General features: G+C 49.8%; 1 protein-coding gene and 2 non-coding genes across 3 annotated transcripts; all 3 read right to left on the bottom strand.

The window, feature by feature from the left end:
- Window positions 1-647: 647 nt before the first annotated feature.
- On the bottom strand, window positions 648-781 carry LOC137850371 (small nucleolar RNA SNORA31). Its single transcript, XR_011092515.1, has one exon. It is a non-coding gene; the product is annotated as a small nucleolar RNA SNORA31 (small nucleolar RNA).
- A 312-nt stretch (window positions 782-1,093) lies between these two features.
- On the bottom strand, window positions 1,094-4,601 carry TPT1 (tumor protein, translationally-controlled 1). Its single transcript, XM_068675071.1, has 6 exons — window positions 4,436-4,601; window positions 4,154-4,227; window positions 3,666-3,856; window positions 2,842-2,947; window positions 2,286-2,402; window positions 1,094-1,322 (listed from the first exon to the last, which is right to left on the bottom strand). Exons 1-6 carry the CDS (start codon window positions 4,461-4,463, stop codon window positions 1,320-1,322), a joined length of 519 nt encoding a protein of 172 aa, XP_068531172.1. The 5' UTR covers window positions 4,464-4,601; the 3' UTR covers window positions 1,094-1,319.
- LOC137850370 (small nucleolar RNA SNORA31) lies at window positions 1,388-1,517 on the bottom strand. Its single transcript, XR_011092514.1, has one exon. It is a non-coding gene; the product is annotated as a small nucleolar RNA SNORA31 (small nucleolar RNA).
- Window positions 4,602-16,259: the final 11,658 nt, after the last annotated feature.

Here is a 16,259-nt window from a genome sequence, read left to right as displayed (position 1 = left end):
GCTGTCCTTCAGCTCGGTCTTTCACTATCAGGGTTGGTTGTTGTGAGTGGGGACTCGTCGCAAACCCTGGCCTTGCCCTGCCCAGTTACCAGTCACAGCACTTCCACACCACCTTAATTGTTAATTAACCAAGCAAGCACTCACTCCCCCAGCCTTTAAGGAACAGGAACTCCTTTTCTCACTGGTGTGATCTTTCCTTTTTCCTCACCTGGTAAACGAAGCCCTTTGCTGGTAGAGCAAGGATCGCCTCACTGATTTTTATTTTTATCCCACATTTTGAGCATAACTCCCCTTGGCTGAGGGCAGGGGAGCGTTAATCCCGGCTGCTCAGATTACCCCACACTCGTACCGCAGCCAGAGCAACAGCTGCCCCCAGACCTTCCTGGGCAGGGGCTTGGGATGTAAAAGGAGTTCCTACAACTGCAGCCGGGTGTGTTTCAGATGGGCACCCCTCAGAGAGCTCCTCGGGGCGCTCTGCTCCCACCTCCAGCCCCTATCTCGCTCCTCCCAGCCCGCTCCTTATCTGACCGCTGCACGAGCCTCCCTCTGCCTGCACTTGGGCTATCTGTGAGGCCGTGCCCACCCCATACAGGCCCTTTCTGTCCCCATACCCCTGCTGCCACTGCAGCGCGAGGCTGCCTCGGGGCCTTTGTGCTCCCTTCTTCAATCCGGACTGCCACGGGGTGGGCAGGCGGAAAGCGCAAGGAGCCGGTTGCTGTCGCATCTCCACAAGAACCCGAGAAGCAACGGGTTTTTGCTCCAGGTCTGTCAAAGGATGCATTTCTTGGCAAGAACAGCGAGCTGTGAGCACCTGGGTTGACCCCAAACCCTGCCCCGCATGCTCCTGGCTGCCTGAGAGGAGCCAGCGCCACCGCTCAGTGCTGGTGCTGGGCTCCTGCTCCCTCCTACCTTAATACCGCAGTCACACTGCCCGAGGATGGACCCAAACATCCTCACCTGACAGAGCAGCTCAGCCAGCACTTACTCGAGCAGCACGTATTCCATCCTCTTTTTAACTTTCCAATTAATTCTGGTGCCTCTCCCAGAGGTGGAAGTCTCTGCGCAAGCGCAAAAGATGAAGGTCCGCGTCACGCTGGGTTTAAATGAGTTTTATTTTAGACAACCTACATGACAGATGTTTGTTTTTCTTTTTTAAAACAATGCCTCCACTCCAAATCAGGGTCAAAATTAAGTGAATAAAGCTCAAGATGACATCAGTCCAGTTGTTAGACATCGCCGATTCCTGGTGTTGTGCTGATGAAGAAGAAACAGCAGCCAGCTATGAAGACGGGTGATCCGAAGCCAAACTGTTTGATCCGTTACTGCAACGAGAGCAGCGAGCGTTAGCTCAAGGTCACGACCGGCACAGTGAGTTCCTGCAGCTTATTCCTGTGTTCCCCAATTCAATCTGAGCTGCCACGGCCAGGCAGGCAGAAAGCACAAGGAAGTTCTTTTCGCATCTCAGTGCAAACCAGAGAGCCACAGGAAAATCGCTCGTGGTCTATCAGAGGATGCTGAACGTTTCTGTCACCCCGCAGAGCAGCTGCCACCAGCTGCTGGCCAGGCCGGACCCAATGCTCACTCCCAGCCTGTCTGCTTCACACACCGAGTTTGGGATTTCCTCTCAAGTTAATACTTGTTTAGGACAGGCTCTAAGCTGTCTCTTACAGGAACACTCCCAGAATAAGCCAAAACATACAAGCACTGGGATCTAAACACTGTTTCACTTTCACATTCAAACCCAGAATTAAAGAGAGAGCAGAGCAGAGTCGCTGCCTGAGCACAGAGTAAGGTAACACACACAGCCAGGTGTTACCACGTTCCCAAACTCAGGGCAGTATTTAAACAGCCCTCACATAACAAAATAAAGGGCAGATAACGCAAAAGAGGGAACCACAATAAAGTGCAGCGCTCCAGCGTTAACCCACAGCAGAGGGATCCAAAATAAAAGCGCTCCGTTTCAGGGGCATTGTTTCCAGACTGACAGTCTGAGGACACGGCCAGCTGCACACAGCTCCCCGCGGCGATTCCTCCCGCATTTCTCGGCAGTTACGTCAGGGTGAGTCACGGCGTGAAGCCAGGCCCCCTGTGAAGCCATGCCCCCTTCGGCGTGATTCAGTGGCACACACGGGAAGCCTCGGCCACTTTACATAACACAGAGCAGCCACCAGACCGTACTTGGGGGAACTTCATGTTTTTAAAGCTACCCTTCAGCTTTTAGCAGAGATACTGAAGAGGCAGCGACATATTTGGGCACATTGACCCAATTTCAAGTCAGCACTTACACATTTCTCGATTTCTAAGCCGTCCTTAAAGAAGATCATATAGGGGGTGACGCCGTCCTCGCGGAAATCCAGCAGGGCCACCATGCCGTCTGGATTCATGTTCTCTCCTACGAAGAACTTTAGAGAAAGGCGTTACTGAGACACTGTGAGCTATCACCAGCAGACACTGCCCAATACACAAAAAACATCTCCAAGCCAAGTTTAAAAGCCTCCCCAACCAGCTGCAGGGGGTTTGCTTTCTGAGAACTGTCCATTTTAGTACCACACTGCCATGAACATTAAAGTAGGAAACAGGGGCCAGAGTGATTCACCTCCCACACCTTTAACCCCACAGAACTTGGGGTTATCACCACAAGCACTGCAGAAGTTGAAGGAAGATCCCCAAACACTTAAAAGTCCTCCAACTTTCTCCTCCCTGACTCCCAGGACCACAAACACCCTCAGAGAGAGCCCAAGTGAGACATCCCTACAACAGGGGGCCTCAGAACTCAACAAGCCATTGAGCAGATAAACTAATCTCAGAATCACTGCTGTGAGGAAGCACAAGTTGTGTTACCTGGTAGTTTTTGAAGTTGGCGAGGATGTGTTTGATTTGTTCTGCAGCCCCTGTCATGAAAGGCTTTACTCTCTCTGGCTTGTGTTCCTCAAGTCTGGCTTTGATTCTGGGAAGGAGAAAAGGAAGCTTTGAAAACACATTTTAGCCTATTGACTTCAGCATCCCACCACAGCAGGAAGTTACCAGCAGTCACTGGTTTTGTTGTGTTTCCCCCCACTCCTCCAGAAAACCAACCCACAAAATATTAACTTCATTTTGCTAGGGAATTAAAGGAACAGTGCCTGCCACTCACATCAAGCTCGCTTTACTTGTAGCTTTGTGCTAGACAAAAAAAAAGAGAAGTCATTTCCAGAGCACCAAGAGTGTTATCCATCAATACCACAGAAAAAGCACTTTCACCTGTAATGCCAGCCCCCTGAACTCTGAGCAATAGGAACTATGTTTTGGCCTAGGAAACAGCTCCCTTTTACACACAGCTTTGGGCATTTAAGTTGTCCAGCTCAGGAAGCTCTCCTTTGCCACCCCACCCCCTCCACACAAATGTTTGGCACAGAGGAACCAAAGAAAACAACAAGGCTACAAATAATACCCAGAGCACATGATCTGCTCTTCCACCTCAGCCAAGATAAGCTTCGATAGTCCAGTATTGATTCTTTAGAGCTTCAGTTTTGCCAGGTATTAAGACATCACCGAATTTCACAGCCAGTTTGGCACCTGCACCAGAGCTAGCATCCACTAAAAGTAAAGCTCAATGCTATTTTTGAGGTCTGTGCCCTAGGAACCTGGCAGTCCCACCCAGAGAAAACTCCCAACCCCAAACTTACGCTTTCATGTAGTCCTTGATGTACTTCTTGTAGGACTCCTTTGTGAAGCTGGTTTCCTGCAGGTGGTGGTTTATCACTATGTCCACACCAGTTATGACCGTGGCTTCTGTCCCCTCTCCCTCAGGACCTTCGGCAGAGGCATTGCCACCAATTAGAGAGTCATCAATTTGACCCTCTGTCCTGGTGACCATCTAGATTTAGAGACATCAAAGAACTTCAAGGCTCTGCGGAAAAGCCCGGCCCTCCTGCCCTTCTCACACACCTACAGACAGCAGGGCAGGGCTGCAGAGCCACAACCAGAGGCGGGGGCTCTGCAGCCCGAGGGGGGGTGCCCCGAGCCCAGGTCCCCTTTTGGTGGCCTCACCACAGCCCTGTGACGGGCTGTGGGTCCCCCCAACCCCTCTGAGGCCACCCTATAAAAACAAACCCACCCCAAAACCCAGCTTTTTTTCCTCTTAAATAGGAAAAAGGGCCGTGTGCGCACTCACCTTGCCCTCCACTTCCAGGCACAGGCCGTTCGCCACCTCGCGGATCTTGTAGATGTCCGAGAACATCTCGTCCTCTGCGGGGACAGACGGACAGACACACACACGGACACACAGACAGACACACCGGGCCCGTCAGCCGCCGCCATTTCGGGGCCGCCCCCCCCACCTCAGGCATGCGCGGCCCCGCTCCCGGCCTACACCCGAGCCTCTCCCCCCCCCCTCTTCCCTCCCCCCCTCCCTCCCTTTTTTTTTTTTTTCCCCCTTTTCTCCCCGTCCCCTTACGGCTGATGCAGTCCCGGTAGATGATCATGGTGGCGGGGGCGAGGCGGAGGGCAGGGCAGGAGCGGCCGGAGTGCTCTGCGCGGCGGCGGGCGGGCGGCGGCGGGCGGCCGGCAGCGAGGCGGAAAGGGCCGAGTCAGCGCCTGCCGGGGCTCATATAGCGGGCACGGCCCCGGCGCGTCACCGCGCCGCATGCGCGCTCCCGCCCCGCCTCAGCCGCCCGCCCGCCCTCGCTCCCTGGGCCCCGCCGCGCACGCGCGCGCGCGCGCCCCCGCGCGGCCGCCATTTCGTGACCCCCCCCCCTCCCACTCCCTCATCTTCCCCTCACGGCGGTGCCCCCTCGCCAAGGGGCTCGGCTGCGGTTTGGAAATGACAGTAAACGGTCGTGATGAGCGAGTTATGATAATAAAAGTACGATAATCGAATTATAATAATTAAGTAATGATTAGGAGGTCGTTAGGCTCCTCCTCCTTCCCTCAGATACATCAGTTTGCACACAGACACACCGCTTCTTGTTGATGGACTGACTGGGGAAAGAGAAATGTTCCTTCCCTTCCCTTCCCTTCCCTTCCCTTCCCTTCCCTTCCCTTCCCTTCCCTTCCCTTCCCTTCCCTTCCCTTCCCTTCCCTTCCCTTCCCTTCCCTTCCCTTTCCCCTTCCCTTTCCCCTTCCCTTTCCCCTTCCCTTTCCCCTTCCCTTTCCCCTTCCCTTTCCCCTTCCCTTTCCCCTTCCCTTTCCCCTTCCCTTTCCCCTTCCCTTTCCCCTTCCCTTTCCCCTTCCCTTTCCCCTTCCCTTTCCCCTTCCCTTTCCCCTTCCCTTTCCCCTTCCCTTTCCCCTTCCCTTTCCCCTTCCCTTTCCCCTTCCCTTTCCCCTTCCCTTTCCTTCCTTACGGGCAGTAATACTGCCCAAGGCCTCATTTTACCCCCCTTGCATACACTTCCACATCTCACCTCAGCTCCATTAAAATAAATGTAGACCTCCCTTGAGCCCTGATTCTTTGGGGACATTGACAAAAGGCCTTCAGAAGACATCATGGGACTTAAAACACTTCATGCTGCTAGCAATCCCAGAGTTAAGGGAGCTATCAGAATCACAGCATTGATATACAGAGTACCAGGGCACAGGGTGCAATTCTTTGTCCCTCATCCTCCTCACAGGATGCAGTTCCCTGTCCCTCACCCTCCTAGGCAGTAAATCCCTCATTACTTTCTTCGTGGGGGTCAAAAGAGCTCCTCTTTATATCTCCTCCTCCTCTGCTATCCCTTCCTTTGCTCCATATCCCAGTGCCTCTTATTTTTTTCCTTTTCCTTTTTTTTTTTCAGATGGTCCAGCTGCTTACATAATCTAAATCTCTACGTGGTTGTTCTCCACCGTGTTTTGCTTTCTACGACCACTTCAGACCCAAAGAAGGGGCTTCTGCCCCCAAACTCGTGCTTTTAATCGGTGTCAGCTGGCCTGATAAGAGCTATTCCCTGTCTTTGCGAGCCTTGCCACAGTGGAAGAAGAGCAGCTTACGTCTTTAGCAGTGGGCTGAGTGACGGGAGAACATTTGGCTCCTTCTCCGCAGCTTAATATGCAGCTAAAAACATCCACTTTGTAGGTGTGCGTCGACTTGGTTTCATCTTGAAGAGACTGTTCTAGAAAAAAATGAATATTTCTATAGTAGCATCAATTAACCTCATACAAATTCAATGGTTGCCTGTTTACTGGAGTGAGGGTAGAAACCCTTTGGCATTCCTGGTAGAGTAAATGGACCTCTGTGTGGCTTTGCCTGCAGCATTCAGACCTGCAGCCATGAAATGGGAGATTTTGTTTAAAATGCATCAGTTAAATAGGTCAAGGCTCCGGTGCGAACACCAATTTGATGTGGAGTTAAGCTAAATTGATGTCAAATATTAAACACTTTAAATGAAACCAGGAGCATTGACAAGGTTTTGCGTCCTGTTAACTTGAGTTGCTTCTAAACCTGATTCAAACGCAGACAACTGGGAATAAATCCTGGGACTAATCCTGGGGATGTTTAAATTGCTGTAGGCTTTGCCGTGGTCTAACCCAGGTGGGCAGCTCAGCGCCACCCAGCCGCTCGCTCAGTCCTCCCCCAGCGGGAAGGGGAAGGTGGAAGGTGGAAGTGTGAGATCCTGTGGGTTGAGATAACGCCAGCTTTTTGGGGAAAGCAAAAGCTGTGCGCACAAGCCGAGCAAAACAAGGCGTTGATTCACCGCTTCCCATCGGCAGGCAGGTGTTCAGCCACTTCCAGGCGAGCAGGGCTCATCACGTGGACCTGTTTCTTGAGAAGACAAATGCCATCTCTCCAAACACCCTCCCTTCCTCCTGTCCTCCATCTTCTATCGCTGGGTGTGCTGCCACATGGCATGGGATGGGACATCCCTTGGCATCCCAGCTGCCCTGGCTGTGTCCCCTCCCAGCTCCCGGGGCACCCCAACCTCCCTGTGGATTAGAAAATGCATTAAAAAACATTTTTTTTAATATATTTTTTTTCCCCAGAAAACAGCATTGTTTGAAGAAAACTTAGTGTTCCTCACATGCTTTCCATGTAGGCACCTCACACATGGAGCCAGGGTTAACACATTTCAAAGCAGTTGTTGAAGAAGTCAGTCCCTCTGCAGCAGGGGGCATTTTAGACGCTGATTGACATCTAAAATGACATGCCAGGTTTTCCCGACAGTGCATCTCATCTCTGGAGACATGTAAATCCCCAGAGGCTGGCAAATTCCTGTGTTTTTATAGATAAGCCTTTGAATATCGCTTGAGCAGGATTTTCTAGGCAGGTGCCTGCAGAGTTGTGCGAGAAGCCTCTTGCATGGAAGATGCATCTCAGCTACTCATGAATTGCTGCAGTGCTACTCAATTCCACTAAACATTAGCATCTGGATATGGTTGTGCTCAGCTAATTACTTGTGCCTTGGATTAAAATGGCAGACGACAGCTGCTACTTTGCTGTTCTTTCTCTAAGCAAGCAGTATGCTTTCAGCCCATTGTGGCGACTTGCCTTGAATGGTCTGGAAAGCGAGGAGATCCTGCCCACAACTGAGCCTCCTGCAAGGTGCAGTGTGTTAATAAATGAGATATGAGGCTGAGGAAGAGAGGTGAAGCTGGGCAGCGTGTTCTAACCTTTAAGGAGGCTGTGAAAGTCACGTAGGAGTGTTAATGTTTTGCATCCGATACTGGATGTGGGGAGAGGGCCCTGAGATGTGTATGGCCTGGTGGAGAAAAACTGAAAGATTGAAGACTAACCAACACAAGACAAGCCAGGCAGTCACCACAGTTCTTTACGTAAGGTTTACACTAGACTTGATAGGATATTTTTGGTTCCCCAGGAACTGATGTCAATACCCTGGACCACCAGCCCCTGCCCCCGTGAGGCCACAGCAGGGCCGAGCTCCAGCTCCCCACAGCCCTGCCCTGCCCAGCCATGGCCCCACCGTGCCAGGCCCACGTCCAGGCCTCGGCTCATTCCCCGGAGAGGTGCCTGGGGTGCCCTCCTTCAGTCCCTGTCAGTCATTGGGAACTTTTGGATTTCAAACCAAAATTTGTAACCTGGAGCTCCCTTGAGAGCATACTAAGCCAGAATCCCAGACCACAAGACAGGCACTGGAAAGAGTTGTGCTGACTGTCAGTGTAGTTTGTCTGGTCCAATCTACTCACAGTGGAATATGGATTAGATAGATAAAGGATTAAATAAAGTATTAGATAGATAAATGCTCCACTTTTCAGAATGCTAGAAAGGTCTGTTAGCAATCCCACCTGCACTCAGAAGCAGTGCAGATGTCCATTTGACTAGAACTATGGTAGAAAAGCCCAATTCTGCTCCTGGATCTTGGCAGATTTTGACACATTGGACAAACGGCCTGGATAGGCAGAAGACACTTTATCAAGACCATCGGGCCAGTTTTCTAAAGGAAAATCCATTGAGGGCTTTTAAACACAGAACATGAGGTTGAGACAGGCTGTGAGCCACACGCTGCGGGGGTGTGCTGGGGAAATGCCGCCTTATCCTGGCCCTGGCCCTCTGCTCCTCCCCAGCCTTCCGCCGCTGGCAAATGCCAGAGGACAGCGAGCAGATGCTGCGCCAGAGGGATCTCGGTTTGCCTCCGTATGGCTCCTCTGGTGTCATGTTCCTGAGCGCAGAGCAGGAACGATCGAGTGCAGGCACAGGACGGAGAACTGGGCAGTTCCAGGACTGTCAGTAGAAAGGCAAGGAGTCAACAGCACTCCCTGTCCCTGCAGGCTTCTGAGGATAGGCTAGACTAGAAACTGCCCGAGGTGAGATCAGGAAGCATGTCAGATCCATCATGAATGCAGATAATATCCGATCCTGCCCTGCAACAGAGAGACAGCCTGCCCCCAGGTCCTGTCTAGCCCTATTCTGTGTGGCATGATGACTCTTAGATGAGCCGTGTGCTGTCATTTCCACCTGTTTAGTATGGTTACACAATGGGGATAAAAATAATTCCCTCATCTCCCTATTCAGAATGGACAAGAGGGTTTGGAAAATGTTGGCAGAGACAAGTGTGCTCATTGTCCTGCATGGAAAGATGGGTGTGTGTGGAAATTACGTGCACAGAGGGAGAAGCTTTCAGGTTCAGCAGTGCCCAAAGCTTTAATCCCAGTACAGTTCCATACTTTAGCCCTATTTGAATATAAAATTAGATGGTCCTTTGACTCAGATTAGAGATAGAGGCTCCTTCCACATTAAACTGAAGGAAAAGGGGAGCTGTGATTTGACTGCTTGTGCATGCAGTGGTCAGACTCTGCCCTGTCTGCATGCAGCGATCCCTAAGCTCACAGGAGTTTCACCCAAGGTCATGACTTCTATCTCCAGATGCAAACAGCTTTTTTTTTTTTTTTTTTTTTTTTTTTTTTTTTTTATCTAAAGCCAAATAACACCTCTGCCTACGCTGAATCGTGTCCTTGGTTAGCCAGCCCCGTTGGGAGGACTTCAACAAGCCTGTCCCCACTAGGTGTCTGTGTTTGCCCTCCAGATGCAAGGCTCCTTGCTTCTCGGGATGCCTGTGATGTGCAGAGATATCCCACTAGGTGGCAGGACAGGAGCCGCAGGATGGCAGGCAGGGCACTCCTCACCCTGGGAGGAGGCCAAAGATTTTGCCATCTCATTCCCACATTACCTGGAATGCCCCAGGACCAAAGTAAGAAGAATTTAATCTTGGGCCAGTGACTGGTACCACCTCTCTGGGCTCCTGGCCAGGTGGATGCTGCACACAAATAGCGGTCTCCCCAGATAATTAGTGTCCTCATGGGGTCTATCGAGCTTTTAACCATTGGAGGGGCTAGTTCTGCCCTGTTAAAATCACCAGGTTGTGATTTAATGAAATGGAATTTCCTCCACAGGTGTTTTCAAGCCTGGAATTGAGTTCTGTGAAATTTTAATTCATTCATTGTTATGAGGTGTGAGCGCTAGGAGGATTCGTCAGTAGAAAAATAATCTTTAGAGTCTCTAACATGTTGTTGGTGTTGTTCCTAAAATTCCGACACTGAATTCACCAGCAGGCAATAAATAATATTAAAAATAAATAAATAAATAAAGGTGCATTATAAGTAAGTAAAAGGGTAGATTAACTTTTAGGTCTCTCCACTTTAAAATAGTGTAGAGGAAACGAGGGAAGAGGACTAAAAGACTGTGTTTTAGAAAGCAGCTTCTTAAACTTCAGTCCAATAACTTGAGTTCTTGATGCTTGTCAACTGCAAAAACAAACCTGCTGTTGTTTTCAGTGCCAGATCCCAAGACAGATTTATTATTTATTATTTTCTGATAAGGATTTTTTTTTGTGTTCTCTATTCCCCTGCCCTGTGAAAATCAAAAGGGGACCTGAATGAAAAAGGATATGTCTGAGGGTTAGGAGATATTGCCCAACCTCTGAGAGATTTGGGTTTGTTCTGGTTTATATCGTTTTAGAAAGGCACAGAGACATTAGGAAATGGGAAATGTTGATGGAAGAATGGCAGAAGAAGCTCTTTGCAAACTGTCCCCCACAGATGTGCTCTAACAAAACAAGGGTTTATCTGTTTATCTGTGAGATAATCTCAGGCACGTCCAGGCTGGGGGAGGAAGAGACCTTGAGAGGGTCAATTGGGCAGTCTTCTTGCTTCAGGGGGATTAGTCAGACATGCACCACTCTGGAGAGATGTTTGTCTACATGTTTTTTTCAGGTCTCCTGATGATGGAAATTTCCATGCTCTACAGCACAAACATCCACTGGAAAAGGGGCTGGGGGCTGGGTCCTCCCATTCCCCTGCTAGTGTTGGAGATACAGGCTGGATCCTGAAGTGGATTTAGGCTTCTGTCTGATGCTCAGATCCTGATGGAGTTCAGCCAGCCTGGACACATCTGCACAGTTTCCATATTTACCTGAAAATTTGCTGTATTTTTTGTCAGCACTTTGCCACAGGATGGACCAGGATGTCCCCCCCTCTTTGGTTCCTTCTCTGGGCCCACGGACACATGGAAGCCCATCTGCAGGGTCACGATACTACTGCAGGTAGAAAGGACATCCCATGTGCTTCTACCAAGAAGTTTTACATATAAAAATCTTGTACACAGAGTAAATTTATATATATATTCATTTATATATGCACACACAGGTTGTGTGCTCACATATCAAATGGTATGTGGAGTTTGGCTTCCCTACGTCAAAAAGGGTGCGATGAAAGTAGCAACAGTACCAGAAGAGAGGCAAGGAGTAAATGACCAGAACAGGGCATAACACCTTTAAAAAGGGGTGTGATGGGGGTCCTTGAAATTAAAAGTGGCATGGAGGAAGTTACAAAGGGCCAGTTATTCACCGCTTCTGCATAGAGGAGCTGCGGGAACATGGAGAGGATTGTGAGGGACAGGCTCAGGCCAGCCAGAAGAAGGTCACCTTCACCCAGGGTGTGGTTATGCTGTGGAAACTACTGCTCCCGGGTGCTGTGGTTATTGCAAAAGCAATTAGAGAGAGTCACGGAGCTCTTCCATGGAGAGTTAATGCCTGGGGCCTACAGAGGCCACTGAATTACGGCCTACAAGGACCCCGATAAATGCTACCACTGTAAAGGAGCAGCAAAGAGGATGAGGGAGGCGAGGATGAGGGAGAATAAGGACACAAGAAGCACAGGGAATCGTCTCTGGCCACCTGCGTGGCCTGAGATCACCCTCGGCGAGCTGTGGTGCCGCGCTGAGGTGAGGGGGGGACACCTCTGCCGCTCTGCCTCGCCAGCTCCCAGCTATGCTGACCGCGTTGGCGGCTGCCCTGAGGACTTTCCATCGGCTGCTTTTGCTGTCTCACAGCTCTGACCTGTTTCTGACATTTGAAGGAGCAAGCAAGCCCTCCTGTGTGTCAGGTGCACCGGCCGCTGCCAGCTTCCTTGCTGTTTAATTAAAGTGGCCGAGAGCCTGGCCAAGGCGGTGTTGGATATCCCTGGGCAAGCGAAGGATTGCAGGGGTGCCGTGAGGTCAGGCTGCTTTGTTTGAGCCCTGCCAAGAAATCATAGCAATCCTTCACAGACTTTTGGGCAGCCACAGGCCCCCTCTGACTGGATTATTTTTGAGTTCCTCCCTAATGTCGTCTACCCCTGTTTTCTTTTACACTCCCCACCTGGACCATCCTGACACACACGCACACCTCACCCCACATACATTTACGTGTGTGCAGGTAAAATGTGGTCCACCAGAGGTAGAAAAACCATGTATCCACACCCAAACTCAGCACACGCATTTCTCTGCTGTAAATGAAACCCGCTGGGGCCGTAGCCCGCTGGAGCTGGTAGCTGCCGTGTTTTGTTTTTTATTTTCCTCTCTTTTTCCTAAAAGCTTATGCTGTCCTTCAGCTGTGAAAAACTCAGCAGAGCATACCCCTGAGAGGCCACAAAGCCATCCCTGTGTACCCAAACCGGTGCCCACAGCCGCTCGGCCCTGAGCCTGCAGCCAGCACATCGCCCCTCTGCCTCGGATTCCCCATGCGTGAAATGAGGCCGGTAATGTTTATCCACCCACTGCGAGGGCTGATAGGACAAATCATCATCGCTCCGCGGGGACAGGGAAGCAGGAAGAAATCCCGTTGAAATAATATATACAGGAGAAAAAAGAGGCCCGGGGGCGTACGCTCTTTGAGCACAAAGCAAGCTTTTCTCCACTAGGAATGGCATGAATATGGAAAGCACACACCAGATGCAGCATGCCGCACATCAGATGCATGTAAATTATTCCCATCGTCTTTTTGGTGCATTTAGGTTTCGTGCTTAACATCCCAGAGAGGATCAGCAGGGCAGCTTTTGGTCACAGTGGGCATTGCAGGCACACAGGGCGGCGCTGCCCGGAGCCATGGTCGACCCCAGGAGAACCAGACCCGCTCTGCTTTCAGACTCAGAAGAGCTCCTCCGTGGCAAGGCAAAGGGCTTGAGTCACGGCCAGGCTCTTCAGAGCGACGGCACGGGAATTAGGGCTGGTTTTCTTCCCACTAATCTGTTTGTTATCTGCTCCTTTGGATCCCCCCGCTGGTGGTCAGCGCTATTTAGAGACTTGGCTGTTATCCAAGGCCTGCGCTCACATGCTTCATGTAAGAGATGCTGGCAGAAAAAAAAAAAAGAAAGAAAAAGCAAATTCTCTGTTGGTTCCTCTGCTGCTGAACACACAAAAAAAAAAACATCTCATGTTTTTTTTTCATGCACCTTCCACTTAAATGGAAGCAACCTCCCTCAGGGTCAGCTTCCCCACTGGAACGACCTGACCGCTCCTGGTGCCACGTGGCAGTACTGACACAGCTGCCTGTACACAGCCAGTGATTTTTATTTTATTTGTTTATTTATTTTAGGGTTTCACATGAAAAGCACCCCCCCAAAGACTGCATCTTTTGATTGTCCTTCACTGAGAGGTTGGATGTTGGGAAGAACTTCTTTACCGAGAGGGTTGTGAGGCATTGGAGTGGGCTGCCCGGGGAAGTGGTGGAGTCCCCATCCCTGGAGGTCTTTAAAAGACGTTTAGATGTAGAGCTGAGTGATATGGTTTAGTGGAGGACTTGTTAGTGTCAGGTCAGAGGTTGGACTCAATGATCCTGGGGGTCTCTTCCAACCTGGATGATGCTGTGACTCCGTGAAAGTGAAGGGCCATGAAAAATCTTCATCACTTCCCTGATTTCTGCTGATATTCTCTGTGCCTGAAAACAACCATGGCAGCCAGCAGGCATACTGACCTCACCTGCTTATTCATTCACAGCCTCTACTTTGGTTAAACACAGTTGTGACCAATTATTACATTTTTTTCCGTAGGCAGGGAAACAAAAATAGAAAGATCACAGTTATTCAAGGATAATAAGAACGTGAACTGCTACCGTGATGAAATTTATCAGGGGTGCTGTTGCAGGAGTTAAACCTTCAGAGAGCTGCAGTGTTTTCACAGTGTGGCATGTGGCCTTGCATAACTAACATTCAAAAGGTTAATCCCGAAAGAGAAGGCTGAAAAGAGGGCTGGGTTTTGGGCTGCCAGCTGGGAAGTCCCACGTCTCAGCCCTGCTGGAGCTGCTTTCTGGGGGGTTCAGGGCTAAGCTCGTAAATCTGTAGTTAGGAATTAAAGTAATTTTCCTCTACTTGGAGGTGGTAGGAGCTTCTTGTGCTGTTCAGGTCTTGCTCTTGGCACTGAATCCGCCCTTCCTTCTTTTGGTTTCAGTCCCTTTCTTCATCAAATGTGCCCGTGGGCAGCAACTTTGACCACACGGTGCCCCGAAGACTCACTGCTGGCAGCTCAGAGGCGCCGTGTATCGGATGAGATCTCCCTAAAGCCTCGAGGCAGAAGGCTGAGCACTGCCAAGCGTGTCAGACGCTCCTCCTTCATCCATGCCCAGGTGCAGAAACGTGAAGAGCAGCGGGCGCTGCTCCAGCCTCTTTGCACTATTCCTGAAATCTCAGTCATGGTCAGGGTTTTGAAGTCTTCAATCTTTTAATCTTTTGAAGACTTCAGTCTTTTAATGCAAGTATCCAGTAAAAGCCTGAGAGAAGGAATGCTGAGGAGATGTGTTTTGTTTTCGTCTGGTGGGTGATACAGCAGTAATATTAAGGTGCTTTTATGATTTCCTGCTAGTTTTTCTATGCTTCTTCTGCAAGGTAGTGTATTTGGGCATTTTTAAGCTGAGCAAAAGGTCTGAATTATTACTCTGTTTGATCCCAGTTGTCACAACATGTTGGCTGATGCATCACCATTATTGCCATGGTTATTTTTAATTAATACATTGAATGGCTTAAATGTGGAATGAGTTTGTATTCCGTAGGCAAGGTTTATGCTAAAAACATGTGGGATTAATGTACAGCTGATACAAAACCCAGCACTGCATTACCAAAAGTCACGCTCCATTTGCTACGGGATCTGGTGCATTCCCTACAAGCATGAAAACAGCTTTAACTTGCACAACTCGTTGCAGCTTTCTCGTGCTCACACTTTTATTTTGTAGGCGCTGTATTTACTTCTCTTTACGCTGCTTGCAGTCACCCAGACGTGGAGCTATTAATGTAGTTACACAGACGTGAGGCAGAAAGCAAAAGGCTTACTTTTTAATGTGCCAGCACGGAGTGACCCACCGTCAGGTCACGGCGCTTGCACTGGCTCCTGCCTGTGCTCGGGAGAGGTCTCTGGGAGCTGGTTTTGGAACCTGGCACAAACTCGCTCTGTCATGTGCTACGTGGGGAAAAGTTCAAAGATGCAAATCTGGGCTGAAAACACAGGCAGCAGGAGCTGAGATTCAGTCCTTAAAGAGAGGGCTGATTGTTTATTTTTACCTGTCCCATGGATCTCCTGGCTGCCCTTTGGAGGCTGTGCCTTTTAAAGTTCATGGTTGGAAGCACCTCTTAAGAGTGTGAATTAGGTTGGGGAGTGGGGTGGAGAGTATCAGTGTCTGGGGACGTGGCGTTCAGCGGCGAGGAACATCTCAGGGAATGCTCCAGAAGGTTTTAGGATGGAGACATACAGGAGCCCACATGGACCAATGCACTGGCATGAATACAGCTGGCCAGCCTCTGCCATCAAACAGCCAAACCTCAACTAGAATACAGAGTAAACCCTCTGTGGGCTGTGTTTGAGCCTACGTCTATGTATTTACAGCGCAGGACTCAGCGGTGGTGCAGCAGTACACGAGGGAGGGGCAGCTGCCCTGAAAATTCATCTCCGTCTTCTGCAGCAGCTGCTGAAGTGTCAGTGCACGTGAAATATTTTAACATTACCATTTCTAAAATAGTATTTGAATATCCTTGGTTTAGGATGAGTGGTCATTAGCATCCGGGCAAAAAGCTTCCCCTGTTTTCGCTCCCGAAACTTCTGCCCTGAGAACTTCACAAACTAATAATCAGCTTCCTGCCTGATTATTAAGAAATTATTAAGAAACAGTTATTGTAATGAAAGCTCTGACTTGCCAGGTGTTCTTGCAGTACGCTCCTCACAAGGCTAAGAGAGATCAGCTAAAACTAGGTACGTTTAATGAGCCTTTTGTTCGTTAGCATTTACATTGCCTGTTGTTGCAGTGCATTTGATGCTGCTGAAGTGGGAAAAAAAAGGAGAAAGCAGCAAATGACAGCGAGAAGGCTGAGGGCCCGATCCCATCACCACTGGCCAGCAAATGATAAAAAAACCTTCAAACCTGGCAAATGTGCTCCATTGCTAAAACTATTGTGAGAGAGCATGGGATGGGAGAAAAAATGTTGTGGCCTGCCCGGACAATTGTTTTCCAGACAGCTCATGCATTTTGCAGTGGGTTTAGAAGAATCAGGAAGGAAAGAAGCTATTCAGCCCAGCTTTCTGAGTTAACTTTTGACCAAGAATGTTGTTCACG

This window comes from Anas acuta, chromosome 1 (genome assembly GCF_963932015.1).
Source record: "Anas acuta chromosome 1, bAnaAcu1.1, whole genome shotgun sequence".
In the NCBI taxonomy this organism is placed as follows: domain Eukaryota; kingdom Metazoa; phylum Chordata; class Aves; order Anseriformes; family Anatidae; genus Anas; species Anas acuta.
This window is presented reverse-complemented; position numbering and strand designations above follow the sequence as displayed.